Here is a 27,730-nt window from a genome sequence, read left to right on the forward strand (position 1 = left end):
ATGGCAATGATCGCAGCGGCAAGTACGTCTACAGCATCAGGGTTGTCTGGACAAGCAAATATACAGAACCAAGTCCCCTATTCAGAGTCGGACACGGAACCAGAGGAAGAACACGCACCGACAGTCGGTACCGGGCCACCCTTGGGCTCCTTGCGGCGCTGCCAGATCATTCACAGCGGCCACTTTATGGTGTCCTCTCCCCACAGCGATTCCACACCGCGCCGAAGAAAAAGAGTGGGATATGATTTTGATACAGTGAACAGGACTTGGTGCCAAACATACACGTTTGGTCCGTATAGTTCTGGAAGTTTGAGCATTGATCCTACACTTACGCGGTTATTTGAGTGTATGTCACTGGCCTACAGGTACGTATATGTATGTTGCAACGATTTGTCAAATCAAAACTTTATGATGTACTTCCCTATAAAATGGCCATTCATAATAATAATCGTCATAATAATAATAATCGCCGATTATTATTTTTATTAGCCTATTTTTATTTATTATTAAAGCAAATAGGTTTACTTGTTTTTGTGTCTGCTTGTGCAACATCTCTGAAAACTGACAGAAAGATGGACTTTGCCTCCAGTTGGCATGATGATTAGCCTGACTTGCAGTTGCAGAAAACAGTTTTGACATTAAAGGCCACCAAACCAGATGGTAGCCTACACAACTCTGTTTCAACTGCCTGAATCTTAACATGTCGATATGTTCAAAGTAGTTTAATATTTTCTATTTCTAAACTGAATTGCTGCCCAAAACACCTGTTTGTATTTTCAAGCCTGTATCCTCCTCATCTGATATAGTCTATTACTACTGCTGCTACTACTAATAATAATAATATAATAATTATATGTAGCGGAGTAGAACTTAGAAGTATAAAGTATAGAAAATTGGAAATACTCCAGTAAAGTAATAGTACCTCAAAATTGTACTTGTAAACTACTTGAGTACATGTATGTGGTTACTTTTACACCACTGCTAATGACCACCCACAAAATGATTACCATTAACCTTACTAAGTAAAATATTGGAAATTGGAATTACTCAAGTACAAATACCTCAAAATTGTACTTAACTACATACAGTACTTAAGTAAATGTAGACCTACTTAGTTACTTTCCACCACTGATATTATTATTATGGCAGTATTTTACTGGTAAATCTCTTAAGATAAACATCCTTGAGAAAACACAGTAGCTTTGGAATGTTGCATGGGCTACTATGAAATTAATGCTACTTCTGCCAGATTACCTTCTTGTCTTTTGTAGTTTACTGACAGTTGCATAATCAGTGGCAACATAGGCTATTGCACCTCTTCTCTAAACCATTAAATTACATTAACAGTAGGCCTGTTTTGATCAGTTGAGCAGATGAGCCTGTCAAACAGTATTTTTGCACAACATTGTTTTTCATTAACCAGTCGGGTGTTTATTCGTTTTTCCCCACTTCAATCAATCAGTCACATGTTCATGTAGTGGCCCTTCTGTGTTGCACAATGTGTAGGAGTCTAGAAAATGCATTAAACTCACTCCATTAAAAGCATCTTTAAAATGTTTCACCTGGCTTCCTAGCAACTCAATGAGTACCTAGCAAAAGGAGAGCTTTTCTCACATTATGTGTGCAGAGACCATGAAGGGGCAAAGTAGCCAAAACAGCTTGGCAGTGTAATGTTGAACAAGGTGACTGGACACAATTTGTCAAAATCAGTAGGCCTACAGGTTTTCAGCATAGGTAATGCAAACACCCTTCCAGTACTGTCATCAGATGTTTTTAAATATCAATTGATCAGTCTCTAATTCCTCTGTTAACTTGCTTTCAGTGGTAAGATTGCCTCCCCAAAGTGGAAGTCTTTCAAAGGCCTGCGGTTGCTGTGGAGAGATAAGATCCGTCTTAACAATGCAATCTGGAGAGCTTGGTTCATTCAGTGTGAGTCCATCACCCCTCCTCACTGATACACACTACATGTCCTCAGAAAGCTCGAGACTGATTACACACAAGGATCACAATTTCAAACAAACAAACCAGTGTTTCCAAAACAATTTATATCCCAGTCCCATTCTTATGGGTTGCGAGACTCACGAGTAAAAATCCTTAAAAAAATGTAAAAAATAATCTGCCTTTTGCCCATTTTTCTGCGCAATTGCGTCTTTAGGCCAATTCATTCCTCCCCACACATTTCTGTGTTGTCACTATGCTATTGTATTGTATCCTACTGACTCACCTACCCGTTTATATGATGTTTTGTCATCAATTGTTTCGATGAATTGAGTACAGGACCCCAGTGCTTAATTTGTTTGTATTATCTTTTTTTACCTTTTTTTTTTAACACAACCAACGGCCAGTAACCAGCCCGCCCGTCAGAACACAATAGAGTAGTTTTTGTACGTCTTTAAATGTTCTGATGAATTGAAAATGGAGGATCCTGATGTAAACAAGTCTTAGTGCTTTTTCTGGTTTTATACTCGTAGCAGTCAGATTTTGTATTGACCTGTGTAGGCTACTTTCGTTTGAACTGTACCCATTCTACAAACTGTGAATACAATTTCCAATCAATCAATTTCATTCAAAAAACATTTGCAGCAGCAGTTTCCACAGGGACACGCTGGCTGTAAGAACACATAGGCATTTGCAGTTCAGTTGGCACAGCGGCTCAACTGAGAACACTACAGTATAACATTAGATACTGTATAAAATACAGTATAACAAGTTATGGTGGCCCATCATCAGAACAGTACGCAATGCTAAATACCTGCGAGTTGTTTTTGTTGTCCTCTTCCTCCTTCTCCGATGACAACTCAATAAACTCATCAACGCTACTACTATTTATTTCTGTATTAGTCTTTTTATCACCACGCCAATTATCACCCTCTTCAAAATAATTATAATTGTCATATATGCCATTGCTGAATGGTTAGAGAGTCCATCTGGGAAGCCAAAGGTCCTAGGTTCGATTCAGGACTCAGCATATCTCGAAGTGTCCCTGAGCACGACACTTAACCCCTAACTGCTCACTGAGCACTCGAGAACCAACCGCTGCTAAAGTCTATTTTCGCTATTAAATAGTGCTTGAGTGGTTAATTCATAATCTCTTTTTTGTAAGTTTTGGTCCTGGGGAGACACCAAATGTATCTTCTGTGTTTCAGCTGAAAAAGTTAGGAAACTGAAGGTTATGTAATAACCGTGGTTATTTAAGCAGCATTTGCGATGAATATGCATTTGGAGATTGACTGATTGGATTTGCAATTGGCATCAGAGATGCTCTCCAAATGCGTATTCTGAGCAAATAGCTGATTAGAATAACTAAAGAAATAAACAGATAATTTCTACATTCAGAACATGAAGATGATCAATTGAGTGTTATACTATATGTGCTTCAGATGTGGAGAAGAGAAAGAACGCAACATGTGGTTTTGTCACCCCACTGTATGGCTCGGAGTCTGATGCACATCGCAAACCTGAAGTGAGTCTCCTCTCCTTTGATCTAAGGAAAGTGTATTTTAATTGAATGTGAACAATACAGCTGAACTTCCCCAAAGTAAAACGAAAACCATTGAGGGTAAAGCTTACCTGCAAAGTATTGTATTTTTGCTTTTACACTATAAGCAAATGTAAGTTTGCAAGTTGTCCATTATTAATTACTATATGGTTTTTAACTGAAGTCAGTCATGCCTTTTGTATTTCTGTTTCCTGTTAAAAGGCAATTGTGTTAGAGGGCAGCTACTGGAAGCGCAGGATTGAAGTGGTAATCAAGGAATATCACAAGTGGAGGATTTACTACAAGAAAAGGGTGAGTGCATGTTTGAGTTTCCTGATACATAATGAATATAAAATAGTTATTTTCCAACACCCATACATCAGTGCTGAACCATTTAAAGGTAGGGTAAGTGATATTGTTTTTTGTTAAAAGGTTACATCACTATATTGTGATAGTAATCATAGCTATGTTTGTTCAGTAACAGAGAGGTCTCCCTGTCTCTCCAGCTCTTTAATATTAAACAGAAAATAAATGTTCATGTCGGTGGCAACATTTCAGCCAATCAGGAGAAAGTAGCCATTTCTCATTTATTTGCGTCATCACTAACGATTCCACTTGTTTTATCTGTAACCTGACTGAGTTCTCTATTCTGATTGACTAAAATTGGTATCCCAACCTGAAAATGCATTTTCTGTTTAATAAAAAGCTGGAGAGATGTGGAGACTCCTGTTTTTCAGTCTATGCTGTTATTGAACAAACACTCTATAGCAATGAGTACTATCACAATATAGAGCTTTTTAACACTTATTTTAACCAAAGAAAATCACTTACCCTACCTTTAATTTAATTTTTTGGTAAAGAGGATCCAGTTTGTAAAAGTGTTACCATTTTGGCAATCCATGAGTATAGTGATCGCTATTCATCTATCTCCTGTGTATTTTATTTATTTTATGTATATGCTTAGGCTATGATGAATAATATATATTCATTGTTTCTTTGTAGCTCCAGAAAAATAAGGATGACCTCTTTTCCATACTACATCAGGTAATGGAAACATTAAACCAATTTATGTTTAATGCTTTGCCCATTTTATGTTGAAAAGATCTTGCTGTTTACCCTAAGCTCTGCATCGTGTGTGTGTGTGTGTGTGTGTGTGTGTGTGTGTGTGTGTGTGTGTGTGTGTGTGTGTGTGTGTGTGTGTGTGTGTGTGTGTGTGTGTGTGTGTGTGTGTGTGTGTGTGTGTGTGTGTGTGTGTGTGTGTGTGTGTGGGCATGGGCATGGGCATGGGCATGGGCATGGGCATGGGCATGGGCATGGCGTGCGTGCGTGCGTGCATGCATCTTTGTACTAAATGAGACTGAGAGATTGACCCAGTAGTGTTTAGAAGAAACGTGCTAAACAACTTGCGTCATTGACTGACATTTGTAGGCTCACATTGATGATTGCTATTCTCCACAATACCTCTAACCTCTACTCAGGCTTTAGCTTTGTTGAATTCAAATGGCTTCCAAATTTAATCATTTAATCAAATCCGACCTACTTCTCAGGATGCTTTTGAGAACAAGGTTTTGATGTGGACAATTTAACCCTGACATCACACATGGGCAAAAACAAACGAATCATCACAAATTAAAAGAGAGGTTTAGAGAAATGGGAGAGAGGAAAACAGATGGAAACACCTCACTGACGACAGTGCTCACATGACTCCTTATGGGTGATTTATACTTCTATACAATCACAATTCCTTGTCTGAGTCTTTAATGGCACATCATGTTACAGTCTAAATCTTCCCGTAGTTTAATTGTGTTCGCCTTGGAGGTCCCGAGTTGTCATGAGGTCAAAATTGAGACGATAATATTTGACTGTCTGGCTGGAGTCCAGACTGATTGTGCATTTATATAGTCTGCTACCTGAGCGGGGTTCAAAGGAACACAAGCCAGCAGATAGTAACAGGTTAAAGATCACTAAGCTATTGAGACTTGCAGTACAATGCTATGATGTACAGTAGCCCTCAGCATTGACCTAAAACCGTTATTGTCTCCACCAGGCCGAAGGCATGGGGAGAGAGTATGTTTTGCACTCCGTCCTTGTGTGTGTCTGTTCAATCAATCAATCAATCAATCAAACTTTATTTATATAGACAAAACAACAAAAGCTGACCAAAGTGCTGTACAGGTTAAAAACAAACAGAACAGCGCCCATCAGCGCACAGACAAATAATCATAAAACTCAGATTGCAATTAAAAGTGCAATTAAAAGCCAAGGAAAAAAGGTGGGTTTTCAATAAGGATCTGAACTCCTCAATGGACTGGACAGATCGGATAGGGAAAGGTAGGTTGTTCCAGAGCGGGGGGGGGGGGGGGCGGCTGAGGCAAAGGCACGATCGCCCCTGGTCCTTTTGGGTTGTTTCGAGTATAGTTAGTAGTGACTGCTCAGCGGACCTCAGAGCCCTGGCTGGAATGTAAGGCTGCAGAAACTCGGTGAGGTATATCGGGCTAGCCCGTTTAGGGATTTATAGGCAAATAAAAGGACCTTAAGAATAACTCTGAACTTGACAGGGAGCCAATGAAGTTAGGCCAAAACAGGACTGATATGTTCGTGTCTCCTTGTGCCAGTAAGAAGGCTCGCTGCTGAGTTCTGGACCAGCTGCAGGCGCCTGAGGGATGACTGGTCTAGGCCGATGTACAGGGAATTGCAGTAGTCTAATCTTGAGGAAAGGAAGGCATGAATGGCTATTTCTAATTATTGGCGGGGGAGATAGGACTTGACTTTGGTGAGTAATCCGAGTTGAAAGTAGCTAGCTTTAATGACGGAACTGATATGTTTGTCTATTTTAAATGAGCTGTCAAAGACTACGCCAAGGTTTTGGCGTAGTCAAAGTGGGGCACTTTATCTAGTTGTTATTTAAACACTATTTGCCATTTTTGTACATATACCACAGAGGATCTTACCATGTGATAAGATCTTAATTGTTTAATTCATCACTGTGTATCTGTGTATCATGCAATACACCTGTATGGAAGCAGATGTATTGGTTGTTTCTCCACTCAGTTATTCAGTTTCTTTTCCATTAACTTGGTACCTGTCTGGCATGTATTGTGTTTTTCTATTGCAACATCCTGATTCCTGACCCTGTCAAATGGAGCTACTAGACACAATGAAAAGAGGTCTCTATCTCCTTGTACATCAAGATGTTTGTAGGAGCCAAACAGGGTTTATATTTATCAGAAAAAAAGAAAAGAAGAAGCGCTTTGTACGTCCTTTTCTGTAGAAAACTGCAGAAAGGTGCTCTTTGGAGAGGGTTTCAATAATACAGCACAGGAATTATTTAAAAGTTGATACCTTTGAGTAAAGATCAATGTGGAAGGAGGTAAGAAGGTGGCGAACTTTACATTGACCCTGATGAAGGCCCATGCAGGCCGAACGCGTTGGTCGTTTTTTTAACCCTTGTTTTTAAAATCTAATGAAATAAAGGATTTTTCTACCTCAACTGCACAGAGCTGCCTTGGATCCTCTTTAAAGCTCGTCACCTTCTAACCTGCTTCTACATTGATCTTTACTCAAAGCCAAAGGTATAGAACTTTTAAAGAACTCATGTGCAGGGTTTATATTTGTATTTGTGCACTAGATTTGGATTATTAATATGTGATGGGTGAAGGCACCGCATTGCCACTCAATTGGTGGAAGTTGCCTTGTAGTAGAGGAGCATAGGGAGAGAGAATGGTTCTTTTGCACTAATTTATCTAAAAGCGACAAATTTTGCACAGATGTAGCCCAGGACATGCTCTAATGATTTAGGTAGGGCGCCCGGAGTCAAGGACCTTCGGGGTCGCAAATCCATATGAACCATTGATCATATATAAGGCAATAGTTTCTAAATTTCATTATGCTTTAAGTAGCATGTGACGTGTCAAACAAGGGGTTTCATGATTCTGAATCCATTCCAAGCATTAGTTTTGCATGAAAAAACGGCCTCGTCATCACAAATGTGATGAGGTGAGGTCAGAATATTTGGGCAAGTGGCTATGGCCGAATTTAGCCCGAATAGTGTTTTTCATGCAAACTAATGCTTGGAATGGATTCAGAATCATGAAACCCCCCTAGTTTGACACGTCACATGCTACTTTAAGCATATATAAATGAAATCTATATATACAGTAGGTTGTCAATGGTGGCCATATGGATTTGGCACTAAAGGTCGCCGAGGGATTGCTATCAGCTGCAATAATGTTAATCAGTATCTAACCACAAACCAGGTTAATTGAACATAGCAGAAGCAGTGCAGGAGCATAAACAATGGGACTAAACATGATGGGATCTTTGATTGAAAACTGAAGCTTATGACAAAAATAAATAAAAATGTTTTCAGCTGAAACATTTGCCGTGTGTAAATGTAATGTACAGGCTAGTACATCGGAAGTGACCACATGGGAGTAGTATTTTTATGATTATTCTTTTCACAACATGTGTCTCCGTCTCTAGTCTACATGTGTCGTGTGAAGGCTGTAATGTGAGGGTTTTCTGCTGGTCCACACGTGAGTGTGATTGCCAGAATTAGGTCGAGGACAAAGGTCTGCTGCTCTTTTTGAAATGGTGAGACATGAAAATAAAGAAATGAACAAAGCCAACATAATGATGCCTGGTAGGTGACTAGTGTTTTTTGAACAATATGGTAAACTGCTTTTTCAATATGTAACAACCGCACGCACGCGTGCGCACACACACGCACACACACACACACACACACGCACATGCACACGCACACGCACACACACACACACACACACACACACACACACACACACGCACACGCACACACACACACACACACACACACACACACACACACACAGACACACATTTTCAATTCATTACTACTCCACACCCTTTTCCCTAAGAGAGAGCGTAGATAAAATGAAAACGGTTTCCGGCTCAGTTTGGGCTTCCCTATAAATGTAGCTTGTGACTCATCTCTCATCTCATATCTTAAAGACAAGATGAGGTGAAGTAAAGCACCCCAGGCACATGGGAACAGCTGGGCCTGGATCCACATTTTTTGTGAGTGTTTTTATTAGATTTTCTTTGGAAAACCTTGGATGCCATGCACTGGCTACAACATGCTTTTAATATCACAGGATTTGGGAAGAGAGAGACCTTTTTGTCATTTTGAAGCTACTCCGACACTGCAAGTGTTGTTGTTTTTTTGTTTTTGTTTTTAAAGAATTTATGTTGTCCTTATATTGATATTGATTATGTCATTGGTAAGTGGATAAAATATTTTAGCATGTATCAAATATTGTATTTAGACTGTAGATTGTACACATAGCCTATATTTATCCAGATACTCAATATTGGAGATATGTTGACAAACCATAAACACAAATATCCATTTGTATATTGTTGATAGACTATACATAATTATTAATTAATATACTCAGTGTTGATAGACTGTAGGCCTACATATACAGTATATCCATCTGTGTACTCATCCACAGCAGCTCAGTGTTTTATTTGATCTTTATTTGTATTTGTATTCTTATTAGGGGCCAAGCCGAAGGGGCGAAGGCCCTATTGTTTTTATACCGTCTTTTCTTCTTTCACAACGTTTTGCAGTTCTGTGCTGTCGCTTTCCACGAAATTCAGCAATATGGTAGACTATGTAGAGGGTCATGGGACACAGTCAAGTCAAGAACTGAAGCTCACAGTCAATCGTCAAAGGACCTCTGACCTTTAGATCTACCAATTACATGATTGTATGAATTATATGATCCACTCTAGCCACTCCATTGTATGTCCATTCATTTGTGCGGAAGAATCTGGACCCTGCTGCATGGTTGGCTGCGGGAGTACAGACAATCCCTTCAGCCAATCAGCGTAATCAACAAAAAAATGTGACGTACTTTATTGTTGCCTTGCAGCATATTTCATCTTGGATTGGTTTCTGACTCTCACTCTTACCTGTACCTCTCCCATTTTTCATTCTCACTGATGTTGCTACTGAGGATTTATACAGGTTTATCTTATCTTATATACTTCCTGACATTCTTATTTTACGGTGTACGTTGTGTACATTGTATTACGTATTACTTTAGTTTTTCAGGATAGAGTTGTTAAAATGACACTACTTGTCCTGATTTAGAGGTGATAACTGGGAAGGGCTAAACTTTTTCTCCTCCTCCTCGCACCTCTCAGCTGTTGGGCTACAGACATTTAGCTGACTGGCAAAACCACGGTTGTGCTGTATCTGCTGTGTTCAAGCTGGGGCCCAGCGAGGTATACCCGTTTTTCTTATTCTCTACCATGCACTAGTCTAAGCTAACGACTTTACTCTCGCTATGATTGCTCTCGCTGCCCCACTGCCTTGTGGGTAAGTCCGGGAAGACAAAGGCTAAGGGTGTGCCCCTGACATAAAGGTTTTGGAAGACAATGGCTAGGGTTAGAAGGGATACGCGAGAGGCAAGGTTGAGAATAATACTGTGACCAGTGCCAACAAAACATGCCTCATGTCGCCTTTTCCATTTTTCAGATTTTTACAGATTATTAAAGTACAGAATGTAAGCTTTCATATGATGTATCATTCAATGAAATTGGACAATAATTGAAGGAGATATAACCATTTTAAAATGACTGGGGCCTTTCACCCAAAGCTGAGAAAAGCCCTTTTCAATATTCACAACATTTTATCACCTTAGAGCTGGACAGAAGTGGGTGTGACAATGGGAGGGACAAGAGACAATAGGACGTTTTAGCTGTCAACAGTGCAACACTAGAAACACTGACATGTTTAAGCCAGTAGAACAAACAATGCAATTTGTAAGGTGCCCCAATAAACCCTTTTGAAAGTACTAAGTATTAAATACTAAGTATAAGTATTCAAGTATTAAATATTAAGTTAAGTGTTCAATTTAACTTATACACTACCTGGTTGTAAATAGCTGCAGTACACCATTTTATGCAGGTCTACTTTAAGCAATCAAAGTCAGACAATTGACCCAGTATTTTAAATAAATAAAATCGACGCATCAGGCTATGATGTTGTGCGCTTGTAGATTTGCTATTTTAATAAACAGATCTGTCCACATGCAGTCACAATGCCTGGTTTCATTTATAGTAATTCCTGTGCATTCGATGGGTGGATTCATACTACATCGGGTGTCTATTTAGTGTGCAAGGCTTACATCCGGTCTAAAGCCCACCCACTGTATGCCCTGATTTATATACACAATACATACACGATCCGTATCCTCCCCTCACCGGATGTTGAATTAACAGTACTAACGGCCGTATTTGAAAAGACGTAGCTCTTTGCTGGGTGCGCGAGGAATTTTTTTTAGCGATTTTCCGACATTTACTTTTCAATTGATACCGTTTCTTAGAGACGGCCTACACAAACGTTCTATATACCAAATGAAAGCCTGCATTTCATAGTTTACATATTATATAACCTTTTTTTAAATGAGCAAGAAATGAGCGAGTTGTGATTAAAAGAAAAGACGTGTGATCTCTTTGCTCTAGCTAGCTAGCTAGCTTCTAGCCTGTTGTTTGTTGGTGAAAGACTCCAAGCTGGGAAGTGTATTTCAGCGAGTAGCTATACGTGGTTTTGTTTATTTTCTGTAAAGTCTAACCCAAATGCCCAGAATACTTCTGTGTTTACAAACACAAGCACGCTAATGGGCGGTGATCAGAGCGTGAAACCTGAGGACAAAGAGATTCCAGACCAATCGTAACCAACATGCAAATCTCGGAACTGCGCTCTTCTGCCTCCAGAAACTTGTTAAAAAACAAGCCCACTTTGACGTATAAATGTATACATTTCATTTGCCCAAATGAACAATCTGTTTGAATGAAAACCTTCTTCAACATTCAAACTGTATTAATATGAAAAAAAAAGAAAATCACATTTAAAAAAAAAACGAGTTTATTTATTGATTTAAGGCATGTTCATTCTGGCGACATGAGGCATATTCTGCTGGCACTGGTCACACTGATGTTCTGGACATGTTCAGAGAAGGGATGAGTTGTATATTGGGAGAAGGATGCTTAAGATGGAACTGCGAGGCAAGAGGAGAAGAAGAAGGCCAAAGAGGAGGTTTATGGATGCGGCGAGAGAGGACATGCAGGTGACAGGAGTCACAGATGAAGATGTCGAAAACAGAACCAGACAGAACCAGATGATCAGCTGTGGCGACCCCTGAGGGGAATTAGCTGAAAGAAGAAGAGTTGTTAAAATCTTATTAAAAAGGTTCCAAACGTCAGCAAATGTTCAAATTACATGGCACTATTTGGGCATCAATCCCAACTTAAATTGATTCATACTGTAGTTGGCACTTGGGACTTTTCATCCATTGCTATCCACTGCAGCAATTTCTAATTGTATGGATCAGCGATTCATTTGGTGTGTCAAATAAATTGGTCCAGTCAATGTTTGAAAAATCCCCTTTCTTGTGTATTGTAGGGTTGGGCTGAGCTGGAGAAATGGTCTAATCAGATGTACAATGATCCTGAAGCTGTGCCAGCAGAAGCTCACATGTTTGACCTGGACTGCTTCCTGTCTGACATCTCTGATACCCTGTTCACCATGACCCAGAAGCCATGCCCCTGGAACAGTGACCGCCACAACAGTGAGTGTATATAAGAGCATATGTGGCATATCTATCGATCAACCTCTCTGTATCTGCTGTCTGCATTTTATGGAGATGCCTGTTGTCATCAGTATATTCCCATATTCCGCACATGACATACCATGTCCTCCACGATACAAATGGCAAGTTTGAAGTTGATCGGTCGGACAGTTCTCCAGGTGTGCAAGCGTCTGACACACATGCAGACATTTATGCTATAGAGCTTCACTTCTGGTCCCTCCCGAGGACCAGAAATCAATTCCCCGTTCGTTTTCCTCATAGACTTTTCAAAAAGTATTTATATAAAGCCAACTGGAGTTGTGATGACAAATGACAGTAAACACAATGTTTTGGAAGAAGAAAAACATGGCAGGATACAACACTTTTTGTTTCGTTTTTCTTCTTACAAATTATTTGATCAGCGAAAAACATTGTGTTTATTGTCATGATGTGTCACAACTTGAGTTGGCTTTGTCCATGGCGTAATCGTCTTTAAATAAATACTTTTTGAAAAGTCTGAAAAAAGTCAATATAGTCCATATATGGAGACCTGTTTAGCTGACCTGTTCTGACATTCCATATGTTAATCTGACCTCACACAACCCAGTACACTCAAGACACGCTCAATATATGGTGTGAAAATGAGACCTTTTCAGGAAAAGGTCTCAATTTTCGAAATAAATAAATGTTGAATACAACATTTGATGGATCTATTTATCTAAAGATGCTGTTCAACAAAATGCAAAGGATACATTATCAGTGATGCTAATAGGGTGCATTTTGCATCCCAAAACGCAGATTATTGTTAATGGACCCATCCGTGGACCTTTCTGGGAGTCCCATGGACGCACTACTGTACTCAGCACTGTACTGTAATTTGGTGCTATTTAATTACTTGCGCAAGCAGAGCGCGCAAGTAATGTGATCGGCCTGGTCCATTTGTCGTGACAGCCGTTCCGCCATTTCAGGACCCCCCCAGAAAAACATCAAATCTGTGCCCGTATTGCTGGACCAATGATGCCGAAATGACCACACGTATGTGTATGACTAGCTCTAAATGATGACGTAAGAAATATGGTCATTTCGTCATCATTGGTCCAGCAATACGGGCACAGATTTGATGTTTTTCTGGGGGGGTCCTGAAATGGCGGAACGTTTTTTTTGCTGTCACGGTTTTTGGACCAGGCCGATCACAGAATAACGCTAATCAACTTACAACTACACACTTTATACAGTATAGAGTATAGAGTATATAGATATACGTATATAGTATATGCCTATATACGTATATAGATATTGTATAACTGCTCTCAGTAATGACGTATGTAATACAACATTATGATTCTGGAATGTATAAAAGTCACAACGTGTCAAAAATGTTACCATAATTATTAATATTAGTGTGGTTTGCAAAATTAAATATATATCTAAGTATATAATTATATATGCAAAAACTAAGTTATAATATCGCAAGAAGCTCAGTCATTTAACACTCTCCGAGAAAGACGCAGACAGACTTGGCCATATCAACAATCCAGATCATTTGACACGTCCACGGGGGAAGGCTAGAAAGGGTGAAAGACTCTCAGGTGTACCAGTTAGCTGGGGTGACTCTCAGCCAAAGACTCTCAGCTATCCTATGCACAGTGAAAGAAGGAAGATATTGAAACCAGGACTCTCCGAGGAAGACGCAGACAGACTCGGGCATATCAACACTCCAGATCATTTGACAATTTCACACGGAAGCCTGTTGTAAACACAGATCTAGATCAAAAGGACACCTCCACACCGAAACTGACATATCAACAATCCAGATCATTTGACACGTCCACGGGGGAAGGCTAGAAAGGGTGAAAGACTCTCAGGTGTACCAGTTAGCTGGGGTGACTCTCAGCCAAAGACTCTCAGCTATCCTATGCACAGTGAAAGAAGGAAGATATTGAAACCAGGACTCTCCGAGGAAGACGCAGACAGACTCGGGCATATCAACACTCCAGATCATTTGACAATTTCACACGGAAGCCTGTTGTAAACACAGATCTAGATCAATAGGACACCTCCACACCGAAACATACAGAAAAACAATGGAACTATCTACAGATATACCTTCAAATAAAAGGATGAAGAAGGACCCCGTAATTAAAATCTCAGCATTAAGTTCATTATCATTTGGAAGTCGTGAAAGATGGAAAATCTGTGGAAAGGTAGTTACTAAAAGTGAACAACGTAAATTTACTAACGGAATATATTTCTTCTTTCGGATTACAGACAGTACAGCAACAATTAAGGTAACAGGATTTACTCAAGAATGTGACAAATATTTTAATTTGATTGAAGTAAACCAATGTTATTTCATCACTGACGGACAATTTAAAGAAATAAATGCAAAATATTCTACGGACCGCGAAAAATTTGAAATTATACTGAAATCAAGGACAGAAATTATTGTATTTGATAGAGATGTGGAAATTTTGAAACCTAAGTTTAATTTCACCAGGATACCTGACATACAGTTGTTAGAAGACAAATGTGTCATAGACGTATTGGGGATTTGCATTAATTTCTCAGAAGTAAAGACTATTTCTACAAATAATGGACCACGTAGAAAAAGGGAATTACAGTTACTGGATTCATCAAATACAAAAATTATATATACAGCTTGGGAAGAAGACACAACCATGGATACCGGTTCTCTTTACCCTATTTTAATTTTACAGGGAACCATCATAACTAGCTATAATGACAAAAAGAATCTGACTAGTAATACAGGTACTATATTATATAGGGAGCTTGATATACCAGAAGTTCAAGAATTAAGATTATGGTTTGAAAAAGAAGGAAAAAAAGTAATATTAAATGAGGAACCAACAGAAAAGTTTTCTTTTAATATGAACAACGTAAATGACTTAGAGACGGAAATATTATATAGTTATTTGGGGAGGATTATTGAGTTTAAATTGGAAGATTCGCCAACGATTTTATGTCGAACTTGTGATGAATCGGTCATTCGACTCGTGGATGAAGGTTACTTTTGTAATTCGTGTAATACAACATCTGACAATTGTAAATCAGGATTAAAGATCATATTTAAAACGCAAGATATAGCAGTGTGTGATCAATACCTTTTGATAAGTTGTCAACATGATATTATTTCTGAAATGTTGGGTGAGTCAGAAGATTATTTGATTGAATTAAATGGTAGTAATAAAAATAAGTTTAATGAACATTTAGATGCATTAAAATCAGAAATCGTTATGTTTAAAATCTGCCTGAAAATAGTAACAAATAACATAAAAAAGAATGTAACTATCACAGCGACAAATGTAAAGAAAATTGATAAAAAACAATGCAAATTTATTGATTCTTTATGTAAATAAATACGAGTATAATATATATTTTTTTAATATTTTTTTTTTCAACTTGAATCCATGATATTTTTGGAACAACCTATTTTTTAAATGTTTTTTTTTCAACTGAAATACATGATATTTTTGGAAACCTAAACTCTATGAAGAAAAAGGTCCTTAAAATAAACAATCCTGAGTGGAGGTTCGCTGCCAGGTTTCTCTCTTCAGTGACGGAGTGGCCAGGAATGCTGAGGCAGTGGTCGACCATGCGACCACTGAGGAGGTTCAGCTTCACGACGCAAACGGCCTCAAATCGCCAGCTGCCGCAGTGACAAGGGCCGAGACGGCAACTACCAGTAGACCATCGCCGGGAAGACATCCCACACGACGCCCAGGAGAAGCGATAACGCCCTGCTTGATGGAGAGCCGCTGCAGATCAATGAGACGAAACCGAACAAAGCCAGGCCGACTAGGCTAGGCCGGTTAGGTTTAGCCATTCTGGTAATCTTACTGACAACCGCAGCTGTTCACACTGTTGGACTGTTGGCTAGCTGGACACCCACACGACATTCAAACGCTTCATCCTTTAGGTCCTATGGTGTTTGCTCCATGTTCCCGCACCCTGCCTGCTCAAGGGCCGCGGGGAGTTGAAATAGGAACAGCCGGCCGGCAACAGTTCAACGAGGGCGCTGCACTCACCCGCCACCATCCACGTCTCTGTCAGACAGAGGAGATCCAGGGCGCGGGAGCTGAAGAAATCCCTCAGGATAAATGTTGTATTTGTCAGCGATCTGGCATTCACCAGGCCAATCCTGACAGGGGCTGGAGCCTTTGATCCGGAGGAGTTAGGATCGCGGCGCAGCGACCGCTGATTGCAGAGATTCACCCCGCGTCTCCAGAGCTGAGGAGCGCAGGAACGGCAGGGCTGGAATAGCACATCCAGGCTAGCAACAGGAGCGAGGCAGGTCACGCTGGGGACCTGGCATCGTTGCAGCAGGGCGGAGGGAGACGATAATCCATTAAAAACAACGAACACGAATTACAATACAATGAGGAATGACAGAGAAAAAGATATAGGTGGGGGAGTTATGTTTGCTATAAAAGAAGATATTTCCATTGAAAGAATTCCAACTGAAAGCAGGATATTAGAGAAAGTAGAACATATATGTATACATGTAAAAGATAAAAATCTATATATCATTCTTATGTACAGATCACCTAAAACAGACCTTTCAAAATTAAACACATTTCTCGAATACATGATACAGTACATATCATCTCCGACTTCTGCAATTTTGATAATAGGAGATTTCAATGAAGACCATAATACTGAGATAGAAAGAAGTATAAAGACCTACATGTCAAAATTAGGCTTTAAACAATTAAATACAAATCCAACTACAGATTACGGAAATATTTTAGATCATGTATATTTTAACAAATGTGAAAGTATTATTATAGAAATTGAAGTTAGAGACACATATTACTCTGACCATGATTTAGTATTAATATCACTATAGTCTAACATGAAATAGATTTAAAATTAAAATTACATTTTTAATTCAGTTTATATACTTTTTTTTATAGGCGTTTACATACATAAATTAGATAGGTAGTAAATAGTTACACCTAATAATTACACATTTCAAATGTTCCTTCACAGAGATATTGAGATTCCACCGTTTACAGAAAAAGTATACTGTATAACATATTTTAATTCAGTTTATATACCTTTTTTTTCAACACATATAAATGATTTATTTGTCTCTGAAAAACAAAAAATGGATCCAGAATATATCTACAACAATAAAACAGTATTTCTTATATAGATAGAAACTAGAATCATACTTAATACTAAATGATTACATGTATAGTAGGTAGCAAATAATTACATCTAAACATTAATCATTTCAAACGTTCCTTCACAGAGATACTGAAATTTGGCAGTTTAAAGCGGGCGAAAAGATTACATGCGCGCTCTGCTTGCGCACTAGTTGGCCATTTATGGCCTACTAGTGTGCAACAAGCAAGTATGCACTCGACAGAGTGCAGTTCTAGTTTACTTTATGTTTACTTTACTTTGCACTGTTGTTTGCATTAATGCTTTGCAATTGTCACATTTAGAATTGTGTTTATTCCTTATGACTTATCTCCTGCTGTTATCCAAATGACTGCTGGTGTCTACGACGCATTGTAAGCTTGAACATCTGTTACAGTATGTTATGCGTGAGACATGATATGCAAGTACTATAAATCAGTACTTAAATGGTCATGTGAGTCTATAAGAACCCATCCCACCAAAATAAGGAAATTCACATGATGAAAGCTGAGCTTTTTGTGAAACACACACCAAAACATTCACGTTGATGTGCTCATGTCTTATGTTGTGTCTTTTCCCTCCCCAGCCTACATGAGCAATGCTGATATGATCCAGCCAGGCCTGACACCTCTACAGCCTAACCTGGATGATTTTATGGATATACCAGGTACCTCACCCTTTGTCTGTCTGTCTGTTTACCGTTGAGTCTCATAGTGGATCTTTCTCCTACTGCTACAGAATGACGGATGGAGCTCGAAACCCGATACCTGAAAAATCCTGATAACACGCTTATTTAGTACCCGGTATCAATAAGCTTAAATCAGAAGAAGAGGCGATCAAGAATCGAATCGAATCACCCACGCTGGCACAAACATGTCGGTCTAACATGTTGGTCTAAAAGTGTATTGATACCTGCCAACCAGTGCTGCCCGGGCAAACAAAATTACTCTTTTTAAGCCCAAAACACACCAACAACTGGTGTAGTTTGGGCTTAAAGTGACGGCACACACATTAACCAGTTAACTGTTGCTTCAATATTATTTTCCAAAAGTTAAAAGGTCAATTGCCTTCCGTCTGTATTTAAAGGCCCCTCTGTTTATAAAGAGCTGAAGATACATGGAGATTTTAATCGTAATTATTACAGTACTATTCATAAAATCAAGCCATTTAACACTTATTGCACGAATGAATGGTTGTTTTAATGTTAGGAAAAAATATTTTAACTTTTGTCATCTGCATTTAATTTTAGATGGTGGTTAGCTACGAACTCAATCACCTACAACTGGCCAATAAAAAGGATACTGGTTCTGTTCCGAATTTATTGTCGTCTCCCGCCTTGCCACAAAATAATAGAAAATGCTCTATAGTGGGCTCAATAAGACTCCGGCTCAATAGGCTTGATCGATAAGGTGGTCGTTATCAATAAAAATGAACACGCTCCATCTCTATTTATGACACCGTTTTGTTCTGTGATCCAAGTGGGCTGATCAGATAGCGAGACCTAATCTGGTAAATGACAGAAAGTCTTTTGACCCACTGGAGATGATAGACTCCTGATAAGAGCTTGTGATACGTGCAGCTGCCTTATCAGTATTGTATAGAGAGTCCCCGGTAACCTTTGGTTCTCCATTTTATTCCTATGGTGTGGGCATGGTATGTTACTTAACATACTTATTCTCTTAACTCTTTTTCATTGTTCACGTGTGAAACCTTTTGGGGGAACTTAAAGGGCCACTTCACCCATTTTGCAACCAGAGCTTATTTTAATGATGTTTAGGACACAAGAAACACTTTCCTGGGGTTTTTATGTGTGTAATATGTTTTTTATATATTTTAGTCATGAACACCATGTTCATGACCAAAATCCTTTCTGGACTAAAAAGTCACACCTCCATGCAGCCTCCCCTCTCTCCACAAGGAGGGGCAGTGCACTAAAGCATTATGGACATTGTAGGAATTCAGCAATCCAGTCAAACTATTTCTGGCCATAGGGTGCAAATTTCAAATTGTGCTGTTATTTACTACAAATAATATTAACATTGAGTGACTGCAGTTCCTTCCAGTGGTGAAATGTCACTTTAATGGTGTAGCTGATGGTTTCTGGGTGGGTGACAGTCCTTTGTGTTGTTGTTGTGTCTGCAGTAACCCAATGGGCTCCCCAGGAGTCAGTGGGGGGGTCAAAGGCTGAGCTGTGTCAGTAGAATGCGGAAATGAAAGAGGATGTGGTTCACCATGAGCCTGAAACTGGGTACCACGTACCACAGATGTTGTGGCTAACTTCTTTTAGATGAGAGGAGAACTGACCTGTTCTACGGTTAGCTAGTAAGCTAATTAATAGAACCAATAACAAATATAACAAAGATGTTTTGGGCATTATCATATTGAATATACTGTATGCCTGCTACTGCAGCTGCAGCTAAACTGGGAGTAGCACACACATTGTCTAACATACTATGACACGCGCACAGTCATTAGTGTTTTTTAGTGCTCAGAATGGGATAAAGTAAGATGTTGGGAGCGTAATAAAACATTAATTCAAGGTAACGCTATGCATAATAATAGTCCAATCGGCAGTTCACAGCCGCGAGCGAGAGTGGCGCGGCAATGGAGGACAATGCTGCTTCTTCTCTGTTTATGCCACGCATTTCACTGGCACTGGCCTCACGTTACCGCCTATTGGTAATGTGAGGGAATGTGTTAATAATGAACAAATCTTCAAGTCACATATGCAACTGATCATGCATCTAACACTGGATATCTCATGCTCAAGTTCTCTTCCCCAGAATTTCTATTGGAATTCAGAGAGAGAGATATATATATATATATATATATATATATATATATATATATATATATAAATACTTGGGGGTCTGTAAATAACTGTTAATCTGTCTGTTTCAGATATATTCATGAACTATTCACGAAGCCAGCCATTGGAGCAGGCTTTTCTTTCAGACTGTTACTTTGCAAGCTCATCCAGTGAAGCATTTGCACCAGATTTGTCCCATGTGGTAAACACTCCAGAGGTTCTCATTGACACCCAATTAGCTCAGGTAGGCATACTATTGACAGCTGCCTTTCATTTGATCCTGTACAAATATATAGTACTTTAGCTCAGATAATAGCCTACACTTTTCTAAAGCAACTAATCCTGTTTAACCACGTAAGTAACATTCATTTATGGGAAAAAATCAGCTGAATTGTCATGATGAGTGCTTGGGGGAGCTGTTGGGGGTTAAGTGTCTTCGACATGCGTACATACTGGGGGGCGAAATGGTGACTACAGCTGCCCCAAGCTCTATATAGTTTGGCGTACGAAAAAAATTATGAAAGTAAACAAGTTTGTAGAAGCTATACTGCAAGCTACTACCGTATATTAGTTGTTTTTAGAATTTAGAAATTAGTTTTTATTTTCGCCTATAATGAAATTCAGTCTAGGTTGAAAGTGGTTAGTTAAACCATAAGAAAACAAGCTTCTTTTCAATTACAAATAAAAAACAAACAATAAGAAGACGCATCTCTCTTTTCCAGCCTAACTTATCTGGCACTTTAACTCATCCCTCCTCATCTGATGTCCAGCCAGTCCAGTCCAGGCCAACCCAAGACTGCAGCGAGTACGGCACAGCCAGCATAATATCGGGGGTCATGTCCTATGGCCATCAATCTTACCACGAACCACCTGTTTCTATGGCAATTACCAGCGTGCAACAGCCTGTTGCCTCTGAAAGTAGTTCGTTCATGTATCCACCGCCGTGTCATAAGTATGGCTATTATGTGACGACAGCCAGCACTGTGCCCTCCACCGTCATCACCCACACAGCCTCCAGCATGGGCAGCCTGGGGCCTGTGGCCCAGGCCCATGGCTACCCTACCAAAGAGGACATATACCCACATCCACAGACACCCTGCCTCTCTCAGAGTTACCCGTCTGCGGTCTCCGACCCAGCACGTGGGACCTCGCCATCTGTCAGCATGGCCGAGTGCTTCTCAGTCCCCCAGCAGGTCACCGTTGCTGGAGCGAGGCCGAAGCACAAGCAAAATATGGCAGGGATGAAGATAGTACGACCCACCGTGGCTTTGCCTCGGCCTCCCCCCACCACACCTCCGCAGACCAGCTGCCTCGCCAAACTGCTGTCCTCCGCTGCTCAAGAAAGTCAGTAAAGTTTTTCCCTCTTCTTTAATTGTCTCCGTCATAACGGCTATATTTGTTATTTGGAGAAGATGTTTTTACAAACCTATATAGCCTATAATGATATGCCCAAAATACGGATGCCAGGTTAAGTCTGCCTGTGGTTCTGTACATATAAGGTTTCTGCTCCGACAGAGACAATATGCCTGTTTGTTACATCACAAATATTATAACAACTGAATGGGTTGTTTGCAGGGAAACCCATGCTGGGATTTGAACCACCTTTAGGAACAACCAATGGACAGAGATCATCATCTCCAAGCTCCCCAGTAAGTCCCAACTCATCACTAAAATTACTGGGGAAATATCCCAGAAATCAAATGTCCTTAAGTTAATATGTCCTTCAATTTGTCTGCACGTATTTATTACTTACTTACTTAACTTATTTCTTTGCATGTTTTCTTCGCATTTTTTCTATAATTCGATTTTGTCTTCGCGTTTTTCTTTCGTATTTTTCTTTGCATTTTGTCTTCGCATTTTTCCTGCGTATTTTCCTTCGCATTTTCTTCGCCTGTACAATGAATCACAGTGGGCCAACTTTGATTATGTTGTTAGATGCATGCATGTGCAATTCAGAATGTGCTGATGTGCGCAGGACGTTCATGTGTGTATCTACTTATTATGCATGTGTGTATACACACTACAGCATGTAGGAAGTAAGTAAGTGCAGGCCAGTTACTAGAGCTGTTATGACCTCTGCTGTTCCTCTGGCATAAATGCAAGACAGTTCAAAGTAAAGATAATTTTTTTGTATTTTTCCAGTTTTTCATGCGTCTATGAGGTGACTCATAGACACAGGTCATTAAACACCCTGTAGTCGTTTTTATGTGCAATGGTGTATTAACTTTGTATTTAGGGTTTCTTCCTGGAGGCTGAACTCTTGACAGTCAAACGTACCAATGAAATAAACAGTAATATCACATTATCAGCCCCTTGCCTAACCCCTCCCCCTTTATCATATAACTACAGCTGTGGGTGCGGCTTCAGTTCAGGTGGATCACCACCCACCAGGCAACCAGGCATACTTAATGAACTGGTGGGCGTGCCCACATAAAAACAACATTTTAACAAATACTGTACACTTTTTTTAAAAAATTATACCTTCTTATATAACAATAAGACCTGATGATCATGTTTTAGGGTAGAAAAAAATCACGGCACTAAAGACAAGACATAGATAGAGGTTTCCAACAAGATCCAAATACATTGTAACACTCATGATTAGATGAGATGAGAGACTAAAGGATTTCTGTTGTTCAATAGTCGGGTAGCAGCATGCACGTCCAAGCAACTACATCTCAGCTGCAACATGGAATGGAGTGGCCGTCAGGGATCTCACTGTTGACACCACTACAGAGCCAGACCTCAGTCCTCAGCCGCAATACTCCCAGCACCAGCACCTCAAGAGTCTCAGCAGTGTCTGCCCTCTTAATTCCCAAGAGTGAGAAATTATCCCCGGTACAAATCTACGGCACTGATAGGAAGATCAGCTTCTCAGGTAAGATTTCATTTTTCTACCGGCACAGGGGGATGAACCCTCCTTTAAATGGATGAACCTAAAAGCCGCCACTGTCGTGTTATTTTGTAGTTACCAACTTTGTTTTTGTCATCAAAGTTTTATAATGTTAATTTTACAATAAAGCATACAAAATACACATGACTTACACAAGAAAAAACAAACAAAACAAAACACAACTAGCATAACCCCAATGGACACACCCAACACATTCTGTTGTTGACAATAGTGATTCTATCATCTGTAATGTATTACCAATTACAAATTGTTAATGCAACCATCCTTTAATATACAAATAAAAGTAGTCCCATATTTAAGCCCTATATATTTGTAATCATATGGTGATGCCGCGTGTTGAAAATGGCCGATCTTTCAGTTCGCAATGTGTCATATCGCGCCGCAATGTGACCTTATTGATCGGCGTTTTTCCCGCTATTTTTGAATATGTTCATCTAGTTGCCCAATGTAAGGAATCCAGGATTAATGTGGTTAAGTGAGGTTTTGAGTATTGTCCCTTACATAGATCTAATAATGAATATCATGTTTTCCCCTAGAAATGCTGTGTCCTTTTTTTATAGCTAGTTTTTCAGGGAATCCAGACCAACATCCAGACCAACCAACAAATCCTATAGACAAAGCATCCAACCCGGAGTCCCCGCTGTCTTTATTCTCTGGGCATGGTAGAATAGAGTCCAACAAGGTAAAATATATGTTACAAAATTCCAATAAAAAAATAAAAATAACGTGACATCATCACTGATGATGTCATGAGACGTGGGCACCATATATGGGGGCTTTCCCCATGTATGGGGATTTTGAGTGATACACTGACTGACTGACTGACTGACATACAAAAAAAACATACAATGTCATAGTAAATGCGACCTGCGGTCGCAAAAAGTGTATTCAATACTTTATGGTTCCCACAGATATGACCAAATTAAATAGTTATTAGCGTATATACCCTGTGAGTAAAGTCGCATTCACACCTCTAATTCGGTAGACTCGATGAGAATGGGCGTAGAAGTTGCATCAAGTTTTGCATATTTTATTTCACACTGCGCTGTCATCCGCAGCAATTGGAAACGCAGCAGGGACCTTTATCAATGTGTTCAATTCATAAACTACACAGTGAAATCTATGGTGTTCAAATTATATGTATATATATATACTGAAGCCCTATATTTCGATGAGGGATTCAGTCTCCTCATTCGACCACGTCTATCCACGGTAACAGGACATCTTTGCACTGCCTAAAATATGCCTTCTCCGTCTCCAAATGTATTTCCTCATCATTCATCCGCAACATTGTTTGCTTAATTTCCTTTATTTGATGCGGGTTGCATTTACACCTGCAGTGAATCGAAGTCAGGTGCACGTGGAAGCGAAGTGAAACCCTTGTTTTTGGCGAAGTAGAATGTGGTTCTTTGATCCGCATCAGATTTCAATTGAGCCTTCACACCTGCCAAACGAAGCGCACTTTCCGACAATACGCAGCAGGATTCGTTTTAATCGCAGTAAAGCATTCTGGTGTGAATGCGACATAAGAAACAGATCTCACTGTGATGTCTAAAAACTGTGCTTTCTGTAGCAGGTAGAGACCAGGCGGATAACTCACATCTCAGCTGAGCAGAAGAGGCGGTTCAACATCAAACTGGGTTTTGATACGCTACACAACTTGGTGACAACCCTTAGCTCTCAGCCAAGCATAAAGGTATTACTTTTAGGGAATGTGACATGTCAATGTCAATGTCAAGTCCCGCCTGCGGTCCCGCCCCTCTTTGTGGTTGCTGATGCTTGGTTGGATGAAAATCCTCTCTCTCCATCCACTGCCATTGAAACATGTTTCTTTTTAGTTACCTTGTATTGATATTTAAAGTATGTATTCAATTCTTAACTTGGCCTCAGTAACAAGGAACATATCAGGTGCTGTATATTGTAGTGAATGGGCACAATAAATAATAGTCTAAACAATATGGATGCCAACAGTTATGATATGATATGATATAGTACTTTATTGTCAGTTCGCACTGAAATTTGTCTTGCGGCCTTGTATGCAAGTATGGCCTTGTATTGACATAACACAAAAACAGTGGCCAAAAACCTGATTAAGCCTCAAAGTCGACTGATGGACAAAATACTTCTTCAGTCTGACCTTATTGTACACTCATAATAACAGAGGTGAAAAACAAAAGAAGAATCCTGAATTATGCAACAGCTTTTGTATAGGGCTTGACATAGGCCAATCCAGTGGTTTTCAAAGTGTAGTCAGGGACTGCCAGGGGTCCTTGAGAGGGTTCTAGGGGGTCCCCATCTAAATTGATTGATAGTGAAGCTTAACTAATGCAGAACCACTGTGCTAATCGCTCTGTTTACTGGCACAGATCAGCAAGGCCACCACGTTGCACAAGACAGCTGAGTACATCAGTAAGATGCAGCAGGAGAGGGCCCAGCTTCACGAGGAGACTCAGAGACTCAGAGAGGAAATACAGCTTCTCAACTCTGCCATCAAGTGAGTGAGACAAGTACTGCCATTTGTTGACTAGTCTAGGGTTCATGCCATTTACTCTAATTCTGCACTCATATGTTCCTAAGAGATAAATGTCTGCATTGTAAATTGTTAAGGTGGGGTAGGAATCTGAGGGGGAAAATGAGTAGTAACGTAGCCATGACCTCATTTATATGTAATTGTATTTAGTTGAATTAGGAGTAGGTTATTCATCCAATATCAAATCTTGTGTATACAGTGTGTGCCAGCAGCAGCTGCCTGCCACCGGTGTGCCAATCACACGCCAGCGCTTTGACAGTATGAGGGAGAAGTTTCGAGTGTATGTTCGGGCACAAACCCTGCAAAACTGGAAGTTCTGGATTGTATCCTCATCTGTTATAGCCTAGGACACATGCATTCAGCCAAGGATCCAAACATATTTAAAACCTGTAAATTCATGTGTAACGTTCATGTGTAACGTTTTCAATAGTTTATAGAACTTCTCTAAACACTATTCAGCACAATTTTTTTTATCTGTGTGTCTGCCCCTGACACTCGCAGCAAAAGGATGTAGTGATCGGAAATGTATATATATATATATATATATATATATATATATATATAAAAATAAATTATGTATTTTACCATTTCTGATAACGTATACAAAATATCCTCGGGTGCCAGGACCCCCATCATAAGTGTTGCCAAAAATACTACTAAATTGTTTCACAGTATGACTGTATGCATTTATGACCTAGCCTTAGTAGCCTAGCCTGTGAACCATATAGGCCTATTGGGGCTTGCCTGGGGTTGCCTGGGGCTTGCCTGGGGTGACCAACCAACCAACCAACACACCCACTGACGGGAAATGATAGATTCATTCCATAGTTAACTGCGACCTGCGGTCGCAAATATTCTATGATTCAAGTTGCTTTCCTCAACCATTGTCAGTTCAGTATAATCATTGAGCCCTTGTTCGAGTCCTATAATGGGATGGTGTCTACGGCGAGTGTGGAAGACCTGTGTCGATCCACACTATCATGGCTAGAACAACATTGTTCCCTGCCTTCTCTTAGACCCAGTAAGTCTGCTTGTGTTTTAGAAACTACACATTGTTGTAATGCATTTTATCTGCCTTTACACAGTGGTGGAAAGTAACATACATTTACTATATACACGTTTGAGGTATTTTTTTTACTTTACTTGAATATTTTCAATTTAGAGCACTTTTACTTTTACTACTCCACCACATTTCAGAGGAAAATATCGTACTTTTATTTGAAAACTTTAGTTAGGCCTACTAGTTACTTTGTAGATTTAGATTATTATTACAAAACATACTTACTGTAAGTTCAGCCCTATGTACATTTGACCATTTGAAAATAGCCGATCTACAAGCTCAAAATGCGTCGCAGATCAGCTTTTACTTGTGTACCAATACTTTTGTACTTTTGCTCAAGTACATTTTGAATTCTGGACTTTCACTTGTATTGTAGTATTTCTACATTGCAGTATTGGTACGTTTACTTGAAGTACAAAATGTGAGTACTTTTTCCCACCACTGCCTTTGCACATAATCGCTAACACCTGTGCACTGTCTCTGTTTGTGCGTGCCCCCTCAGTGGTTCTGAGTTCACTCCGTCTCCTGAGCACATCCACCGCCATTCTGACAGACCCCAACCTCCTGCCAGAGCAGGCCACCTTGGCTGTCACTCAGGGCAACCCTGCTGCTGCTGCTGTCTTGGAACACTCCCTGCAGCTCACGTCTCGGGACAGCACACAGCCCATGTAACCGTGAAGGACACACTTTTATGGAACACTTATAACGCCACCTCACCTCAGAAACTGATGCTCACCTGCAGAGAAGACCTGTTCACTTAATAATGGATAACCCCTTTTGCAATTTCTAATGCTGCACAACCTATTGCCCCCCCCCAAGTTATATCTTGTACCTTACCTTTCATCACCTAAAGCTATACATATGTAGCCTACTCCGTTATGTAATCAAGCTCATCTTTTTTATAATTATGTTTAAGCGCTTAATAATCAATCTTATATTTTAACTTTGTTTCCGAAAAGCAGAACGTCAGGTATAGTGTTAAAAGATATCTATCAATCCATGCTGTGAACAGATTGTTTTGATTGTGTGTGTGTGTGTGTGTGTGTGTGTGTGTGTGTGTGTGTGTGTGTGTGTGTGTGTGTGTGTGTGTGTGTGTGTGTGTGTGTGTGTGTGTGTGTGTGTGTGTGTGTGTGTGTGTGTGTGTGTGTGTGT

At 39.8% G+C, this 27,730-nt stretch overlaps 1 protein-coding gene across 1 annotated transcript; it reads left to right on the forward strand.

The window, feature by feature from the left end:
• On the forward strand, positions 1-27,327 carry mlxipl (MLX interacting protein like; the record flags this gene model as incomplete). Its single annotated transcript, XM_083760185.1, has 17 exons — positions 1-365; positions 1,823-1,929; positions 3,381-3,463; positions 3,701-3,790; positions 4,481-4,522; positions 11,934-12,099; positions 17,852-17,932; positions 20,167-20,318; positions 20,797-21,418; positions 21,650-21,723; positions 22,718-22,952; positions 23,549-23,670; positions 24,562-24,684; positions 25,355-25,482; positions 25,718-25,841; positions 26,410-26,539; positions 27,081-27,327. 17 exons carry the CDS (start codon positions 1-3, stop codon positions 27,248-27,250), a joined length of 2,814 nt encoding a protein of 937 aa, XP_083616311.1. The 3' UTR covers positions 27,251-27,327.
• Positions 27,328-27,730: the final 403 nt, after the last annotated feature.

This window comes from Protomyctophum parallelum (assembly GCF_964188405.1).
Source record: "Protomyctophum parallelum genome assembly, chromosome: 1".
NCBI classification, from domain to species: Eukaryota; Metazoa; Chordata; class Actinopteri; order Myctophiformes; family Myctophidae; genus Protomyctophum; species Protomyctophum parallelum.